The sequence below is a fragment of the Oncorhynchus nerka genome, linkage group LG9b, assembly GCF_034236695.1.
Source record: "Oncorhynchus nerka isolate Pitt River linkage group LG9b, Oner_Uvic_2.0, whole genome shotgun sequence".
NCBI lineage: Eukaryota > Metazoa > Chordata > Actinopteri > Salmoniformes > Salmonidae > Oncorhynchus > Oncorhynchus nerka.
Window position 1 is genome coordinate 2,781,666 of NC_088424.1, and position 27,787 is coordinate 2,809,452.

The 27,787-nt window shown below is 44.4% G+C and overlaps 1 protein-coding gene across 2 annotated transcripts in view; it reads right to left on the bottom strand.

The window, feature by feature from the left end:
• Nucleotides 1–8,568: 8,568 nt before the first annotated feature.
• Nucleotides 8,569–27,787, bottom strand: part of LOC115114109 (fibroblast growth factor 12) — a 73,800-nt gene continuing 54,581 nt past the window's right edge. For both annotated transcript variants that reach the window (XM_029642102.2, XM_029642099.2), the window contains 2 exons: nt 11,332–11,530; nt 8,569–10,247 (listed from right to left, as the gene is read on the bottom strand). In XM_029642102.2, the coding sequence (XP_029497962.1) occupies nt 10,135–10,247; nt 11,332–11,530 (312 nt within the window). In that variant the 3' untranslated portion in view covers nt 8,569–10,134. The remainder of the gene's footprint in view (nt 10,248–11,331; nt 11,531–27,787) is intronic.

Sequence of the window (27,787 nt, forward strand, 5' to 3'; positions counted from 1 at the left end):
GCAGCCCAAAGCGGGTGGTAAACTCCATCTAAGGCTAAATACCGTCACGAGACCGATAGACGACAAGTACCGTAAGGGAAAGTTGAAAAGAACCTTGAAGAGAGAGTTCAAGAGGGCGTGAAACCGTTGAGAGGTAAACGGGTGGGGTCCGCGCAGTCTGCCCGGAAGATTCAACTCGGCGGGTCAGGGTCGGCCGTTCCGGTGTGGTCGGATCCCCTCGTGGGACTGACCCCTGGTCGGGCTCGGCCCCCGCCGGGCGCATTTCCTCTGTCGGTGGTGCGCCGCGACCAGCTCTGGGTCAGCTTGGAAGGGCTTGGGGTGAAGGTGGCTACCGGTTTCGGCCATGAGCTTTACAGCGCCCCTGCTCAGTACTCGCCGCTTTCCGGGGCCGAGGACTTACCCGCTGCGTCATGTCCCCCTGCGGGGGGGCACAGGGCCCCTTGCCCCCGGCGCGACTGTCAACCGGGTCGGACTGTCCTCAGTGCGTACCGAACCGCATTGCATCGCCAGGGTAGGGAGCGGCTCACGTAAACGATCTCAACCTATTCTCAAACTTTAAATGGGTAAGAAGCCCGGCTCGCTGGCTTGGAGCCGGGCGTAGAATGCGAGCCGCCTAGTGGGCCACTTTTAGTAAGCAGAACTGGCGCTGCGGGATGAACCGAACGCCGGGTTAAGGCGCCCGATGCCGACGCTCATCAGACCCCAGAAAAGGTGTTGGTCGATATAGACAGCAGGACGGTGGCCATGGAAGTCGGAATCCGCTAAGGAGTGTGTAAAAACTCACCTGCCGAAACAACTAGCCCTGAAAATGGATGGCGCTGGAGCGTCGGGCCCATACCCGGCCGTCGCTGGCAATGAGAGCCTCGCAATTCCATCAGAAAAGTCTGAATGTTTAAAACGTTTAAAAACTGTATAATCTCTGTAAATTATATCATGAATATGACTTGTGGAGTTATGTCACACATGCAGCTACAGTAACAAATATATATGGAAATGTCGGCTCTCCTCAAAAATTAAAACCAACTAATTGAATCATTACCGCAAAAATGGAAGAGGCAAGTGGAAGGGGGAAAAAGTAAGGAACTTGTCTGTTGGCCCTGCATTAAAGAACAAAATTGGTTAAAGAACGTTGTGATAAATAAAAAAGTATACCAGTTTCATTTGAGGACTAAAAAATTGACAGCTGTGCCATAAAAATGGCAAAATAGTTGAGAAGACTTTTGATGTACCGATTCCATGGCACATGGTTTATGAACTGATACACAAACCGATGCTGGATTCAAGAGTTTTCCCATTTACATTATTATACAAAATTCTTGCAACATTATATATATGGGGGATACAACCATCCCGGCTCTGCAGATTTTGCTACGAAGAGACAGAATCATCAGATCATTTGTTTTGTTACAGTTTCATATGTAGCTTGTTTTTGGTCGCAGATTCAGGAATGGCTGAAGAATTACAACATTTACCTGGAGCTAACTCTGCAAATAGCACTTACAAAGTCATATAAATGTTCTCTCTTTAATTTGCAATCTATAGAAACTATGAGAATAGAAAGGTTCAGAACTTTTGTGAAACATCACAGCCCAGTTGAAAATAGAATGCAAATAGAAATCAAAACTGGATGGTGTTCAGCGATAGATGGGAGGGGTTGAGGGTAGCTAAAGGACAAAATATAATTATTGTAAAATAATCTGTCACGCCCTGGTCGAAGTATTTTGTGTTTTTCTTTATGTTTTGGTCAGGCCAGGGTGTGACATGGGTTTTTGTATGTGGTGTGTAGCTTAGTGGGGTGTTCTGGGAGAGTCTATGGCTGTCTGAAGTGGTTCTCAATCAGAGGCAGGTGTTTACCGTTGTCTCTGATTGGGAACCATATTTAGGCAGCCATATTCTTTGGTTGTATTGTGGGTGATTGTCCTGTGTGTCTTGATGTCCTTGTTAGAGGTTTGTAGACACATGTATAGGCTGTTTTCGTTTCGTTTATTGTTTTGTTGAGTTTGTGTGTTGATTCGTGTTAAGTTGTTTTATTAAACATGGATCGAAATCTACACGCTGCAGTTTGGTCCGACTCTCCTTCACCAGTAGAAAGCCGTTACAGAATCACCCACCACAGGACCAAGCAGCGTGTCAACAGGCAGGAGCCACAGGAGAAGCGACAGGTGCAGCAGGAGCAACAGCAGCAGCAGCAAAGGCAGCAGCAGGAGAAGCAACAGAAGCAGCAGCAGCAGTGGGAGAGGCTGCACTCTTTGGATAAATGGACTTGGGAGGAGATCCTTGACGGAAAAGGACCCTGGGCAGAGCCATGGATGGAATTGGAGCTGTCGGCGAAGCAGAGTGCTGAGTCTGAGAGTGTGGAGGATGTAGTGGACAGAGTAGAAAGAAAGCTGTTGGCGTGGCATAGTATGCATGGCATACCAGTGCCAGCACCACGCATCAGGCCTACAGTGCGTCCCGCCTGTCCAGCACTGCCGGAGCCTCCCGCCTGTCCGGCGCCGCTGCCGGAGCCTCCCGCCTGTCCGGCGCCGCTGCCGGAGCCTCCCGCCTGTCCGGCGCCGCTGCCGGAGCTTCCCGCCTGTCCGGCGCTGTCAGAGCGCCAGAGGCGCCAGAGCCCCTCATTCCAGAGGCACCAGTACTCCTCAGTCCAGCGCTGCCAGAGCCTTTTTCTCCAGTCTGCCCAGTGCCGTCTGAGCTACCCGTCTGCCCAGCGCCGCCAGTCTGCCCACCGCCGCCAGTCTGCCCTGTGCTACCTCCACACTCTAGTCCTCCGGTAGCAGCTCCCCGCACCAGGCTTCCTGTGCGTGTCCTCGATCCAGTACCACCAGTTCCAGCACCACGCACCAGGCCTTCAGTGCGCCTCGCCTGTTCAGCGCAGCCAGCGCTTTTCTCCTCTCCTGCGCTGTTGGAGTCTCCCGCCTGTTTAGCGCAGCCAGAGCCTTTCTCCTCTACAGCGCTGCCGGAGTCTCCCGCCTGTTCAGCGCAGCCAGAGCTGTCAGTCTACATGGAGCAGCCAGAGCTGCCAGTCGGCAAGGAGCAGCCAGAGCTGTCAGTCAACATGAAGCAGCCAGAGCTGTCAGTCTGCAAGGAGCTGTCAGTCTGCAAGGAGCTGCCAGTCTGCAAGGAGCTGCCAGTCTGCAAGGAGCTGCCAGTCTGCATGGAGCAGCCAGTCTGCAAGGAGCAGCCAGAGCTGTCAGTCAACATGAAGCAGCCAGAGCTGTCAGTCTGCAAGGAGCTGTCAGTCTGCAAGGAGCTGCCAGTCTGCAAGGAGCTGCCAGTCTGCAAGGAGCTGCCAGTCTGCAAGGAGCCGCCAGTCTGCCCAGTGCCGCCAGTGCTCCCAGTCTGCTCAGCGCCGCCAGTCTGCCCAGCGCCGCCAGTCTGCCCAGCGCCGCCAGTCTGCCCAGCGCCGCCAGTCTGCCCAGCGCCGCCAGTCTGTCAGGATCAGTTAGATCCATCAGTCAGCCAGGATCCGCCAGAAGTGCCAGTCGGCCAGGATCTGCCAGTAGTGCCTGTCGGCCAGGATCCGCCAGTCGGCCAGGATCCGCCAGTGTGCCAGGATCCGCCAGTCAGCAAGGATCCGCCAGTCTGCCAGGATCCGCCAGAAGTGCCAGTCAGCCAGGATCCGCCAGTCAGCCAGGATCCGCCAGTCAGCCAGGATCTGCCAGAACCGCTAGTCAGCCAGGATCCGCCAGTCAGCCAGGATCCGCCAGTCAGCCAGGATCTGCCAGAACCGCTAGTCAGCCAGGATCCGCCAGTCAGCCAGGATCCGCCAGTCAGCCAGGATCTGCCAGAACCGCTAGTCAGCCAGGATCCGCCAGTCAGCCAGGATCCGCCAGTCAGCCAGGATCCGCCAGTCAGCCAGGATCTGCCAGTCAGCCAGGATCTGCCGGAACCACCAGCCAGCCAGGATCTGGTAGATCCATCAACCTGCCTGAGCTTCCTCTCACTCCTGAGCTTCCTCTCACTCCTGAGCTTCCTCTCACTCCTGAGCTTCCTCTCACTCTCGAGCTTTCTCTCACTCTCGAGCTTTCTCTCACTCTCGAGCTTCCTCTCACTCTCGAGCTTCCTCTCACTCTCGAGCTTTCTCTCACTCTCGAGCTTTCTCTCACTCTCGAGCTTTCTCTCACTCTCGAGCTTTCTCTCACTCTCGAGCTTTCTCTCACTCTCGAGCTTTCTCTCACTCCCGAGCTTCCCCTCAGTCCCGAGCTGCCTCCGTCCCGAGCTGTCCTTCAGTCCCGATCTGCTCCTCAGTCCAGAGGGGTTCTGGGTGAGGACTACTAGGCCATGGTCGGCGGCGAGGGTGGACTATCCAGGGACGCGAGGAAGAGGGACTAAGACAGTGTTTGAGTGGGGTGATGTCCTTGTTAGAGGTTTGTAGACACATGTATAGGCTGTTTTCGTTTCGTTTATTGTTTTGTTGAGTTTGTGTGTTGATTCGTGTTAAGTTGTTTTATTAAACATGGATCGAAATCTACACGCTGCAGTTTGGTCCGACTCTCCTTCACCAGTAGAAAGCCGTTACATAATCGGTGTGTGTCAAATGTACAGTATATTGTGTGTATAAGCTGGAAGTAGAAGTCTAAATGTTGTCCATTAGTTTACTCCGATTTGGTGAGGGGTGGAGGGTTAGGGGAAAATAATAAAGGAAAATATATTTTAAAAAATATATATGGGGGATTGGAAATGGTGCAGAAAAATACATTGATGGAAGCTACAATCTATCTGCAATACTAAAGCTGATCTATCCCTAAAAATAAAATGCTCACCTCCAACGCTTGGAAGAGCACTTTGGGACCTACTTTCCAATCCGTTTGACTGTGATCCTGGCTCATTTGACATGCCGGGAGGTCAAATCCAACAGCTGATCGACCTGTCTGCTGCAAACAACGCATCCACAGGTTACTACGGAGGAGTTTTGGTTCCCGACTATAATATCCAGGGAATAGTATCCTGCCGCATCCCTCTGAGCATTAAGACCACGTTCAAAACAACTGGGAACACGGAACTGGGAACTCAGAAATCTCAGACTTCCGACTTAAGTGCGTTCAAGACAACTGGGAACTCGGAAAGATAAAAGCTCAGACTGGGAAAAATAGTTTTGAAAGGTCATCCAACTCGGAATTCCAACTTGGGAACTCAGGCCTCTTTCTAGAGCTCCGATTTCCCAGTTCCCTTAAAAGTACCACAAAACTCATGGTAGTCTACCCTTCGCCAGCTCATGTGTGGAGCTGGATTCAGTACTCTCGTCTGCATTAAAACCTAAATATCGATCCAGGTTGGATGAGACCGCAAAGATGAGGTGTGCACTGTCGAACACGCCCCCTGACTTTGAGAAACTCAAGCACACCCATCTCATTAGTGGTGGTGAGATAAAGAGATAAAGAGACATTATGTCAGATTAATTTGCAATTGACTGTCATAGCCCCACATTAAAAGTGTGTATATGTCTGAGTTGAGAAGACAATCAGAAATACTGTTTTTCAATTGACTGCCATAGCCCCAAATAAAGTAAAAATGGTCTGTTAATTACATAATGTTTTTCACATGATTGAGGTGGCGAGTATGTTCCGATATCAAAATGGGCTCGTTAAACCCCTGCTTTAGATATATATTTCCCATTAATTTGTGATTGACACATATTATACAGTAATAACAAAAGCTGGATCTAAACAACAGATAGCATGGAACAATTGGCATGTTCAACTACTTTCCCTTTATGTGACAAAACATGCATTATATAATGTAGACAGAAATTGCTGTGAAATATCGTTTCAATAACCTCAAATATTGTATTTTTAGCTGTTGGAAACTGGTGTACAAAACCAAAAGTAAAAAGACACAAAAACAAATCTTAAGAAGAAAAGCATAGAAATAGCACCCTTTGAAAGGATCTACCGCTTGCTTTCAATAAGAATGACAGATCTACAGTATAACTCCCATTTCTATGTGTATTTGGATGGGTCGAACACAGAGCTACATACTGGACTTATAAAGGTTCATACATTTTGTTTTAAACAAACTATCACTTAAACATAGTAATAACTGATTAATTTGTTCCATGTCAGAGTTGGACATTCATTCAATCAAAATACATTAATTCAATCAAAAGTACAAATCTATCCAGCTCTATAGACTAAAACATTGTGGCGCAATACTACTCCAGTCTAGCATAGAAATTAGCACAGCTTGAAAATTATTTCATCAGGGAGAGCCAGGGATAAAAGAGCTTTCTTTGAAGTCAAAATATATATATTTTTCAATTTTTTTTCAAATCTAATGAATGAGTTAGACAGTGTGTGAGAGAGAGAGAGAGAGAGAGAGAGAGAGAGACTGTATATATACATATGCCATTTGAAATGTCTTTATTCTTTTGGAACTTGTGTAAGTGTAATATTTACTGTTCACTTTTTATTGTTTATTTCACTTTTGTTTATCCATTTCACTTGCTTTGGCAATATAAACATGTTTCTCGTGCCAATAAAGCCCCTTGAATTGAATTAAGAGAGAGAGAAGGGTGCAGGCCTTTTGTGAGAGGTGTCCATGTGTGTGAGGGTTTTGTGAGTGAATTGTGTGCCTGTGTACATGGGAGCAAGAGAGATTAGAGCGATAATTGAGTCTATCTTCCCCTCTCTCTGTGTGAGTGTGTGGGTGTACACATCATCCCTTGTTGAAGTGCCACATTTCTTTCAGGTGCTAACCTAAAACAAGGGAGAAAATCCAAATATAAAAAGAGAAAACTCAAACTCCCCCCAAAAAAAAGAAACCGTTCTCTGTGCAGCAGTCATCAGGCTGAGAAGACAGCCCTGAAAGTCATATGGGGCCTTCATCCTCCTCATTCTCCTTGCAGACGGTAGGGAAAGTCTGTTTCCATGACAACAGTGGAATTAAGGGGCGCAGGAGCGCAATCCCAAAATGACACATTGGACTCGAGCCTAAATGATATGATAAATCACCTTCACTGATTTGATACTGGGCGCTCTCTCGTACATAAAGGATACTACACGAAATCTGGGAGAGAGGGTAGAAGAAGTTATACTCTACATGAAATCAAGTCTTTTTGGGGATATTGTCACCAGAGGGAAGAATACAGTGCACAAGGCTATCAACAAGAACACAGTGGTACAATAAATTAGTGAAAGCTTTTGATAATGTATTTTTTATTCTTAAACAATCACTAACTTCATTCTGATTTTTAAATATCAATGCATTTTTTTTTTCATCTCACAATTCATAATGCATATATGCCTGTGTTCCATTTACGGTGAAATCATTTGCAAACTTAAACATAAATATAATATCTCTTCACACAGTATTGAGCCCCTGCGCTGTCGCGCTGGCATTTTCATTTTGTCCCCCAAAAGTGCTCTCTTAGTTCACTCGCATATCCCCTATTTTACTCTCACTCCCTATTCTTAAACCCTCATTTCTATCTTCCCTTCTTTTCTCTGCCAGCAGGTTATGTAAAGTACATCCTTCCGAGTAGAATGAAGTTGATGCTGATCCAAGGTCAGTTTTGCGTCCCTATCCCCTAATGGTTAAGGTTAGAACTGAGGAAGAGTAAGCCGATTACTAGATCTGTGCCTTTGGGCTATTTAAACTGGAGCAACTACTGCAGAACTGAGCCCAGCTCTCTCCTGATCCCAGTGGAAGTCTTGTGCTGGTCTTCTGCCATGACCTGCCGCAGTTAAATGAGGAAGTGTCTGACATGACACCCTGACATCCCCTATCTCATGCCCTGGCCAGATCCCAAGACTTCCAGACCCCCCCACTCTGCCACCAACACCCCTGACCCAACCCCCCCAAGACCACACCTTTGGCCAGGCTTTGTGCATTAGGTGCTGGGCAAGGGTGGCCCGCCTTGTTGTCAGACTCCGTTCATTAGACTGGAGTGGGACTTCCTGAGTTAGGCGAACAATAGGATCAGTGGACATGGTGACTTCTCCATCTTGGTGATGGGGGTGATTCCTCCCTGCCTTCCCTGCTGGTTTAACCAGCCTTTTTACTCTTCATATATACAGCCATTCTCCTACATTTGATTTATGAAATGGCGGGGGCTCGTTTCCACAATGCAGCAATCGGCTCATTTCATGGCTCACAAAACCTACTGAGATGGAAGCCATTGGGATGCCAGCCTGTAAGTACAAAAAAGTGAAATATTTACAGACTCTCAGGGCAAAAGAACCTTCCGGCATCCACATTTTGTTTTTGTTAGTTTTGGATGACTGGGCTCCTTCCCGTTGCATTGTGCTAGGTTATTATTAGGAGAAAGGGTATTGATGGAAGAGGAGGAGCTCACAGGGGCTTTGTCGAAAAGTATCTTAAAACACTTCCTTTGTTTCTTTTCCCTCATTGGCCACAGATATAAAGAGACTAATTACATAAAATGAATGCGCTACACCCCATCAACCGATTATTGTGACATTTCTAGTCTGCTCAGTGTACTGATAACAAAGATAAAGACACAAGGAGAGGAAGCTTCTTAAGAGTATTGGGACTTGGATAGCTTTCACAATCACCTCAGCCCCAAGCAGCCTGTCTGCTGGGCCCTTACACAAGCCACAACAACGTGCCTTCCCAAGGACATTTTCATGATTTATTTGTACCGACTAAAAGCATTCTCTGACGCACTTCGAAGAAAGTCTTGTCAAAGCTCATAAAGAGGTGAAGTAGACCTGTTCATGAAAGAATCCTTGATTGGCGGATGCTAGCCAAGTTTCCTTTTCTGGAGAGAATATTGCATTTCCCCCCAGGATTGGCCAACCCAGACCTTATTAGAAAGAAATGCCCTTATTAGTACTGGCACACCAAACAAAAACAACCAGAAGCTCTATCAATCTTTTTTTCCTCCTGGCTATATCCACTTTGCCAGAGTATTGATAATATTACAAGGCTATCCTTTCCCTCTTGACCATTAAGTTCACAGGACTGGATCATTGAGAGTAATGGTGCATTCGAACGGTCCTCCGAATCTAATATTTCCCAGTTGGTGAAGTTGTATATACAACATGAGTGCTTTCAAGTGCTTTTGAAGTCAGAATAACTCTTCAACCACTGACATTCTTGCTAGATGGCTAATCTAGCTAACATTGCTTATGTTGACAATATGTCAAACTATATACTGTATGGATCCACCGAGCTACATTAATCAGATGGTTACGGTTGTAAATGGCTTTCTTTTATCGTCTAGTGGTCGAAAAGGTGAAAGGTCACACCTCGTAAACTTCAGTATCTTCATTCTGGACCGTGTTTCCCACTTGGAACTCAGACTTTGAGGGTCGTTCAATCATTATTTCTGGGTCGGGAACTTGTATTTCCACATTTCCATCCGCACTCGAACGCACCATAATATGCTAGAGGACTACTATGAGGCTTGGTGGAGTAGCCACCATATTGATTTCAGTTGTCTAGTCCTGTCATATCAAAGAGTATGTGGACATAGGAGATATTCCACACCGACAGTACATCACTTGAGCAAAAGCCATCCCACTCACCCATTCCTGTTCCTACCGAGCCCACCAGCGACTTCTCATATATATTCGTTCTTTACCCTCACACCAGTGTATGCAGTGTGAAAGTGCAATCAATGTCAAGCAATAAAAAAATAACAACAATTTTTCATGTCTACAGTCTCAAACGAAAAACAGAACACCCATGATACTAAATTGGGATGAAGAGTTATCAACACATAAGTAATATTGTTATTATTGGACAACAGTAACACAATTAAGCATGTGAGGGTGCCATAGCATTCATAAAATCAATGCATGGGAAATTAAACATGTCTTTAAAGCTAATTTTTCACAGCTTAAATTGGAAACGATAGATATTTGTATTGTGAAGAGACCACCATTCCTTTCTCACAGCTTTTTTTTTCTTTTTTTTGCATAAAACCTAGGTCAACTCCTGATTGAAAATGTTTGTCGTTGTTTTTTTTTGTTTTTCCTCTGGGTTTATCTTGATATTCGTCTAAAAGATTTTCACAGGCGAGAGTTCAGTTTTTTGTCATCTTGGGTGTAGCTCCTCCCCCTCGTGGCGGCCCATCCCTTCAGAGGGCATGTTGTTGAGGGGGTCTGTAGCCTCTCTCCCCTCTATTTAAGAGAGGGGGGTCCCGGGCCCCCCACCCTTGGGGCCCTGCTGCTAGGAGTTCTGGTTGACAGCTTTCCCTCCGTTCATGGTGGGAGTCCCTGAGCTCTTCCTGGAGCGCTGTTTCTCCTCGATCTCATGCAGCGACGGCTCCCTGTACATACACACTGCACAGGGTGTATGTAGTAGAGTACGAAGCAGGAAGCAGTGGGGGATAGAGGAGAACATGGAGGACAAATAATGAGGAGATGGATGGGCAAACAGAGAGACAAAGTCAGATCGAGCTCAGGGACTCCCACAGAGTGTAGGAAGTTACTCTTGGGACCTGTTTTGGAATAAAATATTAAATATCTGTCCTTAAAAATGTAACTTCCTGTGTTGGGTGGTTACTCTTTCACCATGGTTATGTTTTAGGTAATTTTGAGACCTCAGGTACTGCTGGAATGTCTACTAATGGCATGTCCAGCTTTTTGGGAGTAATAACTCAGGTCCTTTATAAACAGGTTGTTTATAAAGTATAGATAGTGCTTTCTTTAGGTCAGGTAGCCTACTGCAAACATCTAATATAAATAAGTATTTATATTAAACACCTTTTACATGGCCTTATAAAGCAGCAATACATTGTTTAAAAATGCATGAATAACTAGCTTACTGACATAAAAAGAAAAGTGTAGGAATAATGAATACTAAAATGGTGGGCAGACTATTTCTAAAAAACATATACATTATTTATCACTGGACATAATTATAAAGTGTTACCCACTTGTGTGAGTATTTAATTGGTTCCATTGTGCAAAGTAAATAAATACAGCTAAAGTATTTGACCACATAGGTCAAACATTATCCCCCAGGGGCCATGTTTATAAAACCTTTTGTACTTAATATTAGAATGAGGAAAACTGTAGCGGCAGTGTGAAGAAATGCAATTTGTAAAATGAGTACCGGTATACACTCTAATAATGTTGTGTATATCACATAAAAGCGTTTCGTTTATAAATCAAGAAATGTCATGCAAATCCAAGTAAATCACTTATTTCCGTTCGTCAAGTTCAAGATTTATAAATCACAATGTTGCTGTGGATTTGATCGTACGCACAATGTACGATCAAATCTGTGCGTGAAAATGTTTTTTTTTTTTTAAAGAGGGCCCTGATTTGACCATATAAGGGCTTCAACCAACTTACTCCAGGCGATCAAAACCTGCAAAAGACAATACACAGATGAGACAGCAGATTCATTCAGATGCCTTACCTTCAATGGGCCTGGGGACAAAGTGTGAGGAGGGCTTGGTTTTCTTGACCCTGTTCCCCTTCATGACCTGGCCTTCCTTGGTAAGGCCTAGAAACCAGGCCCGACCGGACTCCTGCTGCCGGTACACAGTGGACGAGTAGATCACGTAGTAATTCTCAAACACCGACTCCTTAAACTTGCACTCCGGCGTGAACATTTCCTGTTTTGGTGCCAAACAACAAAGAGAGTTTGTTGTTAGAGTAATGTTCATGAAGTCCGGGTCAAAGTTCAGGAAGTCGGATCATGTTCAGTAGGGAACATCACCCAAAATGTTTTGCCAACGAAATTGGAAATCTGTGTTCTTATTAGACAAAGTCAGATTTCACTCTCACGTTTCAAACTGTTTTCTCCCCACTGAACATGACGAGGCAAGTGAGGGTTGTTATTGCGGTAACGAGATGGTTTGAGTTACGAGACGTTGGTGATCCACAAGGCATTCGACAGACAAACGGACACAGGTCAACAGATGATGGAGAGATGGGCGGAATACACAAGCCTTTGAGAAATCATCTTTGGATTATATTGTTTTGAGGATGATATTGGGTAGAAGGCACTGCCGTCATTCAAATCCAACAAAACTCCATTGCCAAATGGAGATGGAACTAGCTACTGTGTGTGTGTGTTGGTTGGGTTCTCTTGGATTGGTGTATCAGACTGTGTATGGTCCAGGTGAATGAGTTTGTTTGGAACTGCTGGGCTAAGTGATTCAGCAGTGTGTGTGGTGATATTTCATTCATCTCTGTCTCCTTCAGGGTTATGTGCCCTTTTAAGGATGTCCCTTTGACTGACAGCCCAATTCTGCTCACTGCAGGAGATGTTCCACAGGCAAACTTGTGTGTGAGTGAGAGAGTATGTGTGTGTGTGTGTGTTAGAGTCAGAGAGAGATGCATGTTTGTGCATTCAAGCCTGAATATGAATACTTAATATGTGAATAGGTGCGTGCATGACACTGCATGGCACTATCGCACACTGTTTGTGTGAGTGCTCGTTTATAACACCTGGCGGTGTTCGACACGCGGCGGCAGTCTGAAGGACTCTCGGTACGTGTCGGGCGTGTAAGCCGGTCAGCAGGCGTGTGACTGTGGACGGGCCACAGTGGGGAGTTGGAGTGGTCGGTTTTATCTGGACCTGATGACACTCTGTCAGAAAACAGACGCCTCTCTATGTGAGAGGTCGCGGGGTCACATCCTTCCTGTCCCACGGTGGGCAACTCAGCCAGGGTTCCTCCACCTCCATCTCCCTTTTTCCCCCATCTATGCCAAGGTCCCCTCACACCTTGCTCCCACACCCCCGAACCACCCCTCCCTTTGTCAACCACACGGACATATTCTGAAATCCCCTCCAAACTTGGCCACAAGGACATCGCTCTATTAATGTCTAGTATTCCTGTAGCATAGCAGGGAAGGTTATACGGTGCGTAGGAGGCTTCGATGGGGGAATGATAGAGGTGTGTATGGTATTTGTTATCTTGTATGTTGTTGAATGGATAGTGAATGGGATGGTGATAGAGGTGTGAGATTGTAAGGACATGAGCGTACATTGTGCACAAGTTTGTGGGGGAAAAAACAGGTATAAACAAAGAGATAAGAACCCACATTTGCATTAACACACACGTACACAGGTCTTGTGCCGTGCTAAAAGTTGGCTCCTCTGCCAGGAATGCATAATGAAGAGAAGCTGTTACTAGCTCACCGAGGAGGGTAAAAAAAAAACACCCCAACATTTTTCTGAATAACAAGCTGTGCTTGGAGAGTTTAAACTGATTAAAAGGACGCTTGTTTATATTCAGCCCCAATTCTGAAGGAGAAGGAAAGAACTTGTCAGTGAAACTAGGCACATGAGGGGACTCTCACGCGCCTCCATTACGGGGCATGGGGCAGGATAAACAACTAGCCCGGAGCCCAGTGGAGAAACAGTGGAGAGAAAACAACTGGTAAATGCAGGAGGAGCAGATATACACTCTAAGAATTAGTTGTGATTCGATGAACCCTAGAGATCCTCAAGGAACCCTGGAGTTATTCAAGGAACCATTCCAGAAGAAACCCTGGACTGGAGGCATGGCTTAGTAGGTGCGTGGCTTTCAGCTAGATCTTTTCAGGCCACCGGTGGGAGTAAATGCCCTTCCTATTCTGTTGTATTGTCATCACATGTTAAAGTTGAACACTGACAGTTTTGTAGCTTCAAATCCCAAAATGTAAATAGTTACCACTTTATTACCATATGTAATCAGCAATTTTAACATTATGTTCAAACATGTAATATGTGTAAATATTCAAGGAAATTGAAAGCTGCAGTGTACAAACTTAACATGCGGAACAGGAATTACATTTACTGTAACGGGTGGCCAAAAAGAACTAGCTGAAAAGCCACGCCTCCAATAAGCCATGACTCCAATCTTCTGATAGGCTGCCACCTCTACAATATATTATTTAAAAGGTTCAAAATTCAACCCTTCCATCATAAAAAAAGGTTCCGGTTTGAACCTTTACATGGGGGCTCCTCGAGGAACCTTTTTGAACTGGAAAGGTTCCTCCAGTGTGGCAATGTTTAGAACCCCAAATGGTTCTTCCAGGCTCCTTTACTTCTAAGAGTGTAGAGCACTCTGTCTATACAGGACAGACAGACGAGAGATAGAAATAGAGTAGATGGACAGAATGGACACGAGTATACAAACAAGACCGAGTGGTCTGTACATGCGGAGCTTCAATGTATACTGTATGTACAACAATAGTCAGACGGATGCGTAGATATATGCACAGCATGTGGTGTAAACATGGTAGACCAAGCACACAGTAAGGGTGTAAATGTAAAGTCGTTTGTGGAAAGACTGAGAGTGAATGCAGTTCAGTGTAAATAGATTAAGGCCGGGATACGATCCAACAGCACGTTGTTGTCAATGTGCCTTTTAACAGCAATGTTCCTGTGTTCACAGAGATAGCATTCCCAGGAAACGCTGTATATCTCGGCTCAATCAACGCACAAACAGATTGATTCCCAGCCTAACTGATTCCCAGTTGACTCACCAATATAAAATCCTATGTTGCCTGCCTAGCCCATACCTTTCCTCAGGCTTTAGAATTCCCCTTCTCATGTTGAAACCATACAGCAATTGAAACAACATCAGAATATAAAGGCCCTTCAATTTAATCTGAATCGAGATTTGTTGTTCTGTGGGTCTGAATCCCCTCTACTCGGTATCATTACTATTCCAGCTTGGAGCTGTACCACTCTAGTCTAGACAGCTACCTCAGTGACATTGGGAGTGTGGGAACGACACAGAACCCACAAAGAGGACATATATTACACAGTTAATGACCAAACACACACACCCACAAACGGACACAGACACACATGAAAACAGACACAGACACACACGCACGCAGACACACACACACACACACACACGCACGCAGACACACACACACAGAGAATTTACAGCAAGAACTATTTTTATGGGGCTCCCTCTGAGAGAGAATGAAATGAATAGTTCTGTTCCAGTGTTCTCTCTCTCTAACAGAAGGCCACCAGGCTACATCTCATTAGTAGCCGCAACACAGTCTTATCGCTTTATCAGACTGCAGAGCTTGCACCTTCACAGTAATCCTCTCCATTCCACATACTCACATCAGTCTTTGGTTGGAGAACAGAGACACTGCACAGCACTCTCTCGCAAAAAATGATATTTTCTCATTTGCGATGTGGAGGCCCCATCCCTAAAAAGAAAAACTGGAGTCTTGCCTTCCCCTCCTCTCCTCTACGGTTTTACTGCGGCACAATTTTTGGTCTCCGGCGGCACAGGCATAAATAAGAAGCAATAAAGTCAGTGGGTGATTGAGAGAAACAATGGGAACAATTTAGACACCATTTAGAAGGCCAGGTACAACAGGAGAGAGGGCAGATGCAGTGTGTGTGTGTGTGTGTGTGTGTGAGTCTGCACGCTCGTGCGTGCCTAATGGTATGTATGTGCTCGAGTGATAGGTTGCACACAAACGGTATGCTTTATGTAAGGCTTTGCGTTTATAAGGCTTCACTTTCATGTGCACATGTATGTTGCTTGAGAGTGTAAGTGTGTACGCGCCCCCTGTCCCTTAGTTAAAGATAGATGCTTTTTGAAATACAGCGGGCGAGTGGTTACTGCTGTGCTGCAAAGTAGGTCACAGTGAGTGTTATAAATAATGGAGATCTCCTCACTGGAGATGAACCCCCACACCTCCCAGCTCTCAACACTCAACATCACCCTTCAAACCAACATCAGCATTGTTGATCATCGTTCTGGATTCCAAGTCCATAGACTGTAGGACACCAAGGCTAGCTACAGTACTCAACATCTACAGTACTCAACATCTACAGTACTCAACAGCTCCAGTACTCAACAGCTCCAGTACTCAACATCTACAGTACTCAACAGCTCTAGTACTCAACAGCTCCAGTACTCAACAGCTCCAGTACTCAACAGCTCCAGTACTCAACAGCTCCAGTACTCAACAGCTCCAGTACTCAACAGCTCCAGTACTCAACAGCTCCAGTACTCAACAGCTCCAGTACTCAACAGCTCCAGTACTCAACATCTACAGTACTCAACATCTACAGTACTCAACATCTACAGTACTCAACAGCTCCAGTACTCAACAGCTCCAGTACTCAACATCTACAGTACTCAACAGCTCTAGTACTCAACAGCTCCAGTACTCAACATCTACAGTACTCAACAGCTCCAGTACTCAACAGCTCCAGTACTCAACATCTACAGTACTCAACAGCTCCAGTACTCAACAGCTCCAGTACTCAACATCTACAGTACTCAACAGCTCCAGTACTCAACAGCTCCAGTACTCAACATCTACAGTACTCAACAGCTCCAGTACTCAACAGCTCCAGTACTCAACAGCTCCAGTACTCAACAGCTCCAGTACTAAACATCTGAACTATGTAATCTCACATCCACACTGCACTTACTGATAGTCAATACACTCAATACTTCAACATATACAGTACTCAAAATAACACACAAAAAGTCCTAAGTTTGCTGATTTCTGTTAAAAAATGTTTAAATATGGTGGCCGTTTTATAGTGCTGAGTGATAAACCGTTTTTTAAACAACTAATTGAGATGTTGCGGCAGGATTTGAAACAAGCAGTTCATGCTTGAAAACTCACAAATGTCGCTGAGTTACAGCAGTTCTGCATGGAAGGGTGGGCCAAAATTACTCCACAGCGACGTGAGAGACTGATCAACAACTACAGGAAGTGTTTGGTTGGAGTCATTGCAGCTGAAAGGTGGCACAACTAGTTATTGAGTGTAAGGGTGCAATTACTTTTACACACAGGGGTATTGGGTGTTGCATTGTTTATGAAATAAATTAAATAAGTATGTAATGGTTGTGTTATTTGTTCGCTTGTGTTCCCTTTATCTAATGTTAGGTTTTGGTTGAAGATCTGATAACATTCAGTATCAAAAATATGCAAAAGTAGAGAAAATTCTAAGAGCAGTGTGTAGCAGACAGAGCAAACAAAGAGAGAACGAGCGATTGAGAGGGATAGAAAGCATTTGCTTCGCGAGGTATCTCTACCTGAAAATACAGGATCTAAGTGATTGATAGTTGATATTCAGCGCTCAATTATGCCTTATTTACTTAGATCGGACAGTATATTGTCAGACATCAGTATAGGCAGCATCTCTATAGAGACGAGATGTCTTGGACTTAAATAATTAAGTAATCCAATAAACTAGCAGTACTAGGCAGTCACTACCATTCATTTTTTGTCCTTGTATTGTTTTATTCTGTGTTGTTACAGCATTCAACCCACATAACGCATTAAATGAAAAAGTTGCAATAAAAAACACAAAAATGGAAAACGGTGATTATTGTTTAATAATCTAAACGAAACCGAAACGTGGTGATGTTACCTGGGGTGAATGCAAAGACTCGAACCCAAAATTCTGCCACCATTTATCTTTGTTGAACAGCTGACATGATGTCATTTATGTTCTTAGGTGGAACTGGTTTTCTTGAACATTGCAGTAAGTACCACTATTCCCCAAACTTTTCCATAAAACACTCCCCAGTGAGAAAATTGCTATATTTAAAAAAAATCTGGATAACATCCCACTCACCCGGTAGTGAGTTAGGCCCCCCCCCCCCCGTTGCCCTCAGAACAGCCTCAATTCGTCGGAGCATGGACTCTACAAGGTGTTGAAAGGGATGCTGGCTCATGTTGACTCCAATGCTTTTCACAGCTCTGTCAAGTTGGCTGGATGTCCTTTGGGTGGTGAACCATTCTTGACGAAAAAACACAGCACCTCCTACCATGCCCCGTTCAAAGGCACTTAAATATTTTGTCTTGCCCATTCACCCTCTGAATGGTACGCATACACAATCTATGTCTCAAATGTTTCAAGACTTAAAAATCATTCTTTAACCTGTCTCCTCCCCTTCAGCTACACTGACTGAAGTGGATTTAACAAGTGACATTAATAAGGGATCATAGCTTTCACCTGGATTCACCTGATCAGTCTATGTCATGGAAAGAGCATGTGTTCATAATGTTTTGTACACTCAGTCTATTTTATTTGCTCTGAAAAATGCAAGCCTCTGCCCAGGGGGTTAACTTAATTGCCTTCCATGAGGTGTTACCAATTACCAACTTAAGCTTGTATAAAACCACAGATGTCACTTTCTTTTTAGCCAAGCTCTGAAAAAGTAACATGTAAGCTCACAAAAGTTATTTTGTTACACTTAACAATACATTTGGGGTCCAGAAATGATCTCCAGGACGATAACCAACTTTAGAATATAATTACTCAACTGAAAACACTTAACTTTCCAAGATACCCTCTTCAACACTGACCTTAACACCATCAAGCAACATCACACCGATCACTCAACACACTTTCCCACAGATCAGTGAGATCACCAACTCCAACTTTCATCCACAATTCTTTAACTCACACTCACACCCAGCCCTTCTCCAAGTTCTCAGGTCAAAGAACCACTGAAACTTCTTCCCACTGGACCCTCTGGTCCGTGCTCCGGGGGGGGGGGGGGGTTAGAGAGGTAGGAGGATACCCCTCTGTAATTACTTCCCAAGGGGAACACAACACTGCAGCTCTGGTCTGATACATCAGAAAAGAAGAGCATTAGAAAAGCCACGCAGACAGGCAACACTTGAAGAGACCATACATTTTGTTTTTAAAGAGTGAAAGAAGTTAGAATGTTTTACCATTCCCTCTCCTTATACTCCTTCCATTGTGGTGAATAACGTCTCCCCATCCACTACATGTGAACTATCTCATTCGTGGTAGCATGAGCAGCATGCCTAATGCCAATCAGAGGTCAAGTTGACTCCATTGTAAACCCCAATGTGGTGTCGTTAGACAAACCTTGAGGAAACCACTTTGCACTTAATATACCCGAGTACTGTTACTTAAAGTGATTTTGTCGTCATTACTCAAAATTATAATAGTCACCGTGAAAAAACGTTTTCATTATAATTAAACTCTTTATGAAAATACATTATGTGTCTCATAAGGCCTTATTTTGAGGCCTCGCAACCTCCAACCGGAATTTTGAAACCCTACTTGCATGTCATATTATGCTGGCTTGCAAAGTATTTGTGTAATTCCTATTGGAATCCAGCCGGAGTTAGAGATATCCAACACTTGGAATTTTTATTCACCCGAACAAGATTGCGCCGATAGACATGATCGCCTCGTTCCTGGCTCCTAAACAACTTTGCATTAAATATATATGTTTTGTGTTACTTCTCATATTATTACATCAGAAGGTTTAGGCATTATTACATACAGCTGGAAATAACTTTTGGATACTACGACAGCCCTCAAAGAACTTCACTGAACTTTATGCAAACTGGAAACCACATATCCTGAGACCGCATTTATTGTAGCTGGAGAGTTTAACAAAGCAAATTTGAGGAAAATGCTACCGCAGTTTTACCAACATATTGCCTGTGTTATTCGCACATGAAAAACATTGCTACTATCCCTTCTGGGACGGCTACAAGGCCCTCCCGGGACGGCTACAAGGCCCTCCCCAACCCTCGCTTTGGCAAATCAGATCACGCCTCCATTCTGCTCCTCCTTTCCTATAGGCAGAAACTCAAACAAGATGTACCCATGGTAAGGACTGTCCAACGCTGGTCTCACCAATCGGAATCCATGCTTCAAGATTGTTTTGATAATTCCGGACTGGGATATGTTCCAGGTTGCCTTCGAGAATAACACTAACGCATATACTGACACGGTAACTGAGTTCAGCAGGAAGTGTATAGGGGATGTTTTTCCCACCGTGACGATTAAAACCTATCCAAACCAAAAAAACATGGATTTATGCCAACATTCACACAAAACTGAAAGCGCAAACCACTGCATTTAACCACGGAAAGGTGACTGGGAATATGGTTGAGTAGGAACAGTCCAGTTATACCCTCGTAAGGCAATCAAACAGGCAAAACTTCAGTACAGCGACAAAGTGGAGTCACAATTCAAAGGCTCAGACATGAGATTGTGGTTGGGACTCTAGACAATCACGGATTATAAAGGGAAATCGAACCACGTCGTGGACACCAATATCTTTCTACCGGACAAGCTAAACACCTTTTCCTCCCACTTCATGGAAAACACAGTGCTGCCGATGTGGGCCAGCACATCTCCCGAGGACAGTGAGCTCTCGTTCTCCATGGCCGACATGAGTAAGGCATTTAAGCGTGTTAACCCTTGCAAGTCTGCCGGCCCAGACGACATCCCTAGCCACATCCCCAGAGCATGCGCCGACCAGTTGGCTGGATTGTTTACGGACATATTCAATCTCTCCCTGTCCCAGTCTGCTGTCCCCACTTGCTTAAAGATGTCCACCATTGTTCCTGTACTCAAGAAAGCGAAGGTAACTGAACTAAATGATAATCGCCCTGTAGCACTCACTACAGAGTTCCAAACTGCCTCTGGAAGACACGTCGGCACAAGAACTGTTCGTCGGGAGTTTCATGAAATGGGTTTCCATGGCCGAGCAGCTGCACGCAAGCCAAAGATCACCATGTGCAAAGCCAAGCTTCGGCTAGAGTGGTGTAAGGCTCGCCGACATTGGACTCTGGAGTAGTGGAACGCACTCTCTGGAGTGATGAATCACGCTTCACCATCTGGCAGTCCGATGGACGAATCTGGGTTTGGCAGATGACAGGAGAACGCTACCTGCCCCAATGCATAGTGTCAACTCTAAAGTTTGGTGAAGGAGGAATAATGGTCTGGGGCTGTTTTTCATGGTTTGGGCTAGGGCCCTTAGTTTCAGTGAAGGGAAATCTTAACGCTACAGCATACAATAACATTCTAGACGATTCTGTGCTTCCAACTTTGTGGCAACAGTTTGGGGAAGGCCCTTTCTTGTTTCAAGCATGACAATGCCCCATGCACAAAGCAAGGTCCATACAGAAATGGTTTGTCGAGATTTGTGTGAAATAACTTGACTAGCCTGCACAAAGCCCTGACCTCAACCCCATCGAACACCTGGGTATGAATTGGAATGCTGACTGTGAGCCAGGCCTAATCAGTGCCCGACCTCACTGATGCTTTTGTGGCTGAATGGAAGCAAGTCCCTGCAGCAATGTTCCAACATCTGGTAGAAAGCCTTCCCAGAAGAGTGGAGGCTGTTATAGCAGCAAAGAGGGGACAAACTCCATATTAATGCCTATGATTTTGGAATGAGATGTTCGACGGGCAGGTGTCCACATACTTTCGGTCATGTAGTGTGGCTTAGCATTAGCTCATCATAATCAGTACAACTTGCCAAAAAGTATTTTACACACATTGTATGTGTCCATTAAAATCTATGCAAGAATCGGAATGCATGATTTGTCACCCAATACTTGAAAACGTGAATAAAACTGTAAATACATTATGCTCCATACATACATACAGTATGCTCCACTAGAAACGACAACACAACAGAAAATAAGGCACTTAGGAACACATACATGTCCAAAGTTATTATTTATAAGGGAAACAGCATTTGAAGGCAATGTGAGCGGCAGCCATAAAACACGCTAGGGGGAAAAAGTTTGTGCTAGACTGCGCAAATGTCTGCATACTTGATCTGCGGAAACACTGTGAAAGTGTTTGGGCTCTCCTCGAAAAGAGTTTGTCCGGCTTAGTAAAGCCTCAAAGCCTTCTACGTGAATTCATGAGGAGGCGGAACACACCTCAATTCAAACGGTTTTGAATTTGAAATTGACATGCTGAAACACAGCCTGTAAATAATTAGCGGTCTTGGTTTGAGGGCAGCACGGGTTAACTATCCGGTTCGGCTGTTTGCCAAGGCCTCTGTGATCTGCCAGGTCATGATAATTTCCCATGATGCATGTCTGGAGAGATGGGCCACCGTATACGGCTGCTCTCTGTTTAATTACAATGGGTCTTTCAGCCACTACTGTAAAAGCCTTCATGGCTTCTGACAGATTCCTTATCCTCTTTGTGTAAGGGGAAAGATTTGTGCTCCGGCCCATAAGAGTGATGATGAAGGATTGTGTAGCAGAGCCTTAAAAAAGCTGCTGTTTGACACTGGGGTTAAAGTCCGTCTGGCTCCCAAGATGATGGTAATTGAGTGTTTTAACCTGACTGACTATAGGGGAGAAGTCGGAGAAATGCGGTTCCACTGTCACAAACTCTTTAAATTAGCTTTGCATTGAGTTAATGTTTGTTAAATTACTGTTTAATTCAACTGTAATGTAACATACACAATAATGTGTGATTTGTATATTTTAAGTTTAAGTGTGTATATGGTCATTTATTTGTCTCTGTATATATATATTGTGCATCTGTGATTGTGTGAGTATATTTGCAAATGTATTGGTGAATTTATGTATCTGTATGTGAGCGTACTAGCATCATGTGATTATGAATATTTTAGCATTCTTATCTCTATTTATGGATTTATATACATTTTTGTGGATATGTGTGTGTGCGTGCAGGCATACGTTTGTGTATTTCTGTTTAACTTGTTGCCACCAGAGACGTCGAAAGCCGAGCTACCCTATCTGACAGACTCATCACGGCTGAGCAGTGATCAGATGGCCATTACAGCCGCACCACAAGTCCCTCAGCAGTCAGACACTCCTGGGGGACCACATACCCCCCTTCTCCCCGTACATAGTCTAACGGGATTAGAAAGTTGTGCTGCTCTCCGTTACGTAACCAATCTGAGACCCTCCTCTCTGCTGCACCACATTCCCACAAACGTGCTCAAGCCTCTCCTGTCAGTGCAGAGGCATGCATTCGTCACCAATGGGAACAGCTATGACGCCCTCCCCATAGCTATCACACACACACACCCCACCCACCTACAATTGAGCCCCACAGAAACATTGTATCATCCTAAATTTAAAGAACGACTGACCTTCCTGATTTGGCCTCGTTTTGAAGTTTGGTCATTAATAAAATGTTAGCGGCCATGACTGAAGCCAAACGAGAGTTGTCTTGGGGGTGTGGTTTGATGTGGGTGTTTCTTGGGTGTGTCTTTGCCATCCATTCAATCACAACAAACAAGGCAGTAGTGAGTACAGTAAGGTAAGCTATCTTTGTTATGGAGAGAACGAAATGTTGAAGTGAAGGACTTCTCCCCTGACTGACTTGTTATCTCAAGGTGGTCAGCTAATTCAGTTCTATGTGTAGGCTAAAGCCTGGGCTGACCTTATGTTTAGCCAAGCTGACAGCAGCTAGCTAGTATAGCTTGGGGATAGCTGTAGCCGTCTAGCCTATCGAGCTGATATTTCTCTGTGAAATCAGTTTAAGGCAAGATAGCAAGAGCCAGTGTCTGGTATGCGTTTCACAAGACACTTGTTCTAGAACACCTTGCTACCAAAATAGCTTGCAACTTAGTTTCAATGTTTCATCACTTCATGTAAAGACATGTTACTGTGGAAATGGTGTCAACTGTGAGTTCAATGCCCGGTCTTGAGTCAGCTCAGCTCTCCTACAACACTAGTTCTTTAACTGGCACAATTTCTCGTCTCGTCTCTCCTTATGCCTGCTGTTAGATCTACTAATATCCCAACAGGTGTAGGCTACATGTCAACTTCGCACAAACATCGCCAAGCTTGAGTGTAGATACATTTATCAACAACAAAATTGTGTGTTCATGTTATAAAGACAAAACATTTTATGCTGTAAATATCATATTGATGTGCTGATTAAGACAGTATGCCTACATTTGCCTAGCAACTAAAAAAATATGTTGTATGTATTGTACAACTTCAGCTGTCTAACCAGAACTAGAATGGCATTCTATTTGTCCAAATCTGAGATGTACAGCTCTCTGGGTGAGGTTCTGTCTTCATCACCCACTGGAGACTTGAAGTCCCTTCCATCTATGTAATGTTTTAGACAGGTGCAGTCAGGGGACAGGAGAAGTGGAGTGCATGACACTCCATCCCGGATGTGACAGAGTTTGCTTCAACCCATGGGTCCAGTAGGCAGAGTTCAATAACTACTGGAGGATTGCGCACTTCTCATACCACTCTGTAGGCTACTGACCAATTCAAAGCTTCCTCCAGAAGGTTAGTAGCCTAATCAGTAATATTAGAGGAGTGCAATTGCTGAACTTGTTACATTTACATTTGATATTTTAGTCATTTAGCAGACGCTCTTATCCAGAGCCACTTAGGTAGATAACGTTCAAGTGTAACAGTTCCATGTAGAATAAACCCTACTTCACATAACACTATAGAAGCAGTGTTCTGCTAATATAACAATGTGCAAATATTATACCTTTCTGTATGGTGTGTGTGTGTGTGTATCCCACATGGATAGTACAGTCCGATTCAATAATAACAAAAGACCACAACAAGTAATAGATATGTTGTATAATTTGAATGCAAGATCTCTGTCCCGGTTCAGACATCAGTATCAACCTGAGGACTCCATTTCAAAAGCATCTCTTTCTGTCCTCCATCTGTAGTAAAACAAGGATGAGTTGATGAGTGACATGTATTGAAAGAGTGATAGTGCATCACAAGTATTTAGTAATATCTTATTACTTATCAACTTTTGCCCCTTCTGAGGTGTTTGCCAATACCTGATGTCTATGGCAGCGTAGATCGGCTCCAGGTCCCTCTTGTCACAGATACTGGTCATAAAGGAGCCTGACTTAGGCTCCTATATCTGACCCAGCTCAAATTTCACAGAGGGAGGGAGAGAGAAAGTCAGTCACCATACAGTCATGGAAGCCAACAGTAAATACACTTGTTGAACATATCATAATCTCTGATTGGCTTCACAGCTAATTCACAAGGGACACGTGCCAGCATGGCACTGACTGGTTGACATTACTCACTCAGGCCCAGGAGTAGTCCATTGGCACAGTGGAAGGGGGCACCTCCTTACAACATACAAGACACACATACTGTACACAAATCAAAACCAATTGTATTTGTCACATGCAGTGAATAAAACATGTGTAGACCTTACCGTGGCATGCTTACTTACAAGCCCTTATCCAACAATGCAGTTGATTAAATAGAGTTAAGTAAATATTTACAAAATAAACTAAAGTGAAGAAAAATAATAATAATAACAATAACGAGGCTATATACAGGGGGTACCGGTACCGAGTCAATGTACAGGGCTACAGGTTAGTCAGGGTAATTTGTAAAGTGACTATGCATAGATAATAAACAGTGAGTAGCAGCAGTGTAAAATGTAAAGGGGGGGGGGGGGTTGTCAATGTAAATAGTCCAGGTGGCCATTTTATTCATTGTTCAGCAGTCTTAAGGCTTGGGCGTAGAAGCTGTTCAGGAGCCTTTTGGTCCTAGACTTGGCGCTCTGATACAGCTTACCGTGCGGTAGCAGAGAGAACAGTCTATGACTTGAGTGGCTGGAGTCTGAAATGTTTCGGGCCTTCCTCTGATTTTTTTGGGGCTTCCTCCATCATACAGCACTGGTTACATTATCAATGGTGGTTAGGTGAATTCCAGGACTTTTAACCAAATCAAATGTGACCAACCTTATTCAAGTTTCCTCCATTACTCTTAAGCAGGACTGGTGTCTGGCCACTGCCTCAGCCTTCTGTAACAGCTCCTGATATGGTAGGTTTTGTACTTAGCCTGTGAATGAAATAAAAATATCATCAATAAACATTTAGCGAGAAAAATAACTTACTTTAGTTTGGAAGTAATTTATATGCTAATAGAGGGGCTGTCACGACAAAATAGATTAAGGCCGGTGATGCTGACACGGTTAATATGCAACCAACTGTGTACTTTGCTGAATGCTTGCTGACAAGAGCCATTGCTATATTTATTTTTGCCCTAGAAAACACACAATCAACTTTTATGAGAACAGGCATGTTGTTTTGGGTTAGCAGACGGAGACCCCAAATGCTAGCTAACTCTTGCAAATCAGGGTAAGTTATAAATCTTTGCATGAGTTGAAATGAGTTGGCCAGCCAGCTAACGTTAACTAGCCAGTTCGAGTTGAAACATTATTGAAAGCAAGCTTGCTACATCCTCTGATTAGCTAGCAAGCTAGTGCCCAAGTGCCTGCCCTGTATTGACCCTAAATGCCAATGGGCTACAGTCAGCAAGGTAGCTAGCTAACATGAGCTGCATATCTTCCTCGGACAAGCTACATCACATTACACGTTAGCTTCATGCATTTAGCTAGCTACAGTACAGTATCATTCCTCTTTCATATGTGGTATCATAGCTATCCTGGCTCGCTAGCGTTATCAAAAAATGTTGTATAACCAAACGTCGCTACTAGCTAGTACCAGCTATTTACTTTGCTAAAGTACTCACCAACACCAGCGGTTATACGGTTGACATGCGGCAGAAGTGACCGTGTCGGAGGTAATCCATTCCTGGCCATTTGGCAATATTGTTGAAATGCATTGGAGGTTTGTATCAACTTTATGGAAGCCAATTGTCCCTCCAATTTGCCGAGTGAAATGTGCGTGCGTGGCACCCAAATGCAAACTTGACAACAAATGTCCACATGGCAGCTGGGGAAAGACCACAATGTGTTGTCTCTGGGCAATTGGGTATCATCGGCAAAAGTGGGCATGTACAGTTGAATTCGGAAGTTTACATACACTTAGGTTGGAGTCATTAAAACTCGTTTTTCAACCACTCCACAGAAACTATAGTTTTGGCAAGTCGGTTAGGACATCTACTTTGTGCATGACACAAGTAATTTTTCCAGCAATTGTTTACAGACAGATTATTTCACTTATAATTCACTGTATCACAATTCCAGTGGGTTAGAAGTTTACATACACTAAATTGACCGTGCCTTTAAACATTTTGGTAAATTCCAGAAAATTATGTCATGGTTTAGATGCTTCTGAAAGGCTAATTGACATAATTTGAGTCAATTGGAGGTGTACCTGTGGATGTATTTCAAGACCTACCTTCAAACTCAGTGCCTCTTTTCTTGACATCATGGGAAAATCAAAAGAAATCAGCCAAGACCTCAGCCAAGAAATTGTAGACCTCCACAAGTCTGGTTCATCATTGGGAGCAATTTCAAAATGCCTGAAGGTACCACGTTCATCTGTACAAACAATAGTACGCAAGTATAAACACCATGGGACCATGCAGCCGTCATACCGCTCAGGAACGAGACGCGTTCTGTCTCCTAGAGATGAACGCACTTTGGTGCGAAAAGTGCAAATCAATCCCAGAACAACGGCAAAGGACCTTTTGAAGATGCTGGAGGAAACAGGTACAAAAGTATCTATATCCACAGTAAAATGAGTCATACATCGACATAACCTGAAAGGCCGCTCAGCAAGGAAGAAGCCACTACTCCAAAACCACCATTTAAAAAAAAGCCAGACTACAGTTTGCAACTGCACACGGTGACAAAGATCATACTTTTTGGAGAAATGTCCTGTGGTCTGATGAAACAAAAATAGAACTGTTTGGCCATAATGACCATTGTTATGTTTGGAGGAAAAAGGGGGACGCTTGCAAGCCGAAGAACACCATCCCAACCGTGAAGCACGGGGTGGCAGCATCATGTTGTGGGGGTGCTTTGCTGCAGGAGGGACTGGTGCACTTCACAAAATAGATGGCATCATGAGGGGGGGAAATTATGTGGATATTGTGGCAAACCTCTTCAAGGTTAGGAGCGTTTGTCACAAACTAAGTGGTAAACTGTCACCAAATCACCCAAGAATGAGAGTTCTTTCGAACAGGACAGTACCTGTGTGTTTGTCCTGGTCCACCCAGGCCGTAGGCGAGGTCAAGGATAGCAGGGTTCGGTACACGAATCGGGTTCTCGGTAGGTCCAGGTCCAAACGCCAACAGGTAAGTCCAAAACAATCCAGCTCATACACGGTAAATCCAGCCAATCTCTTTCTCTATTGTTCATAGCTCCTTCCAGCACTCTCTCTCCCTCTTCCTGGTTTTTCTTG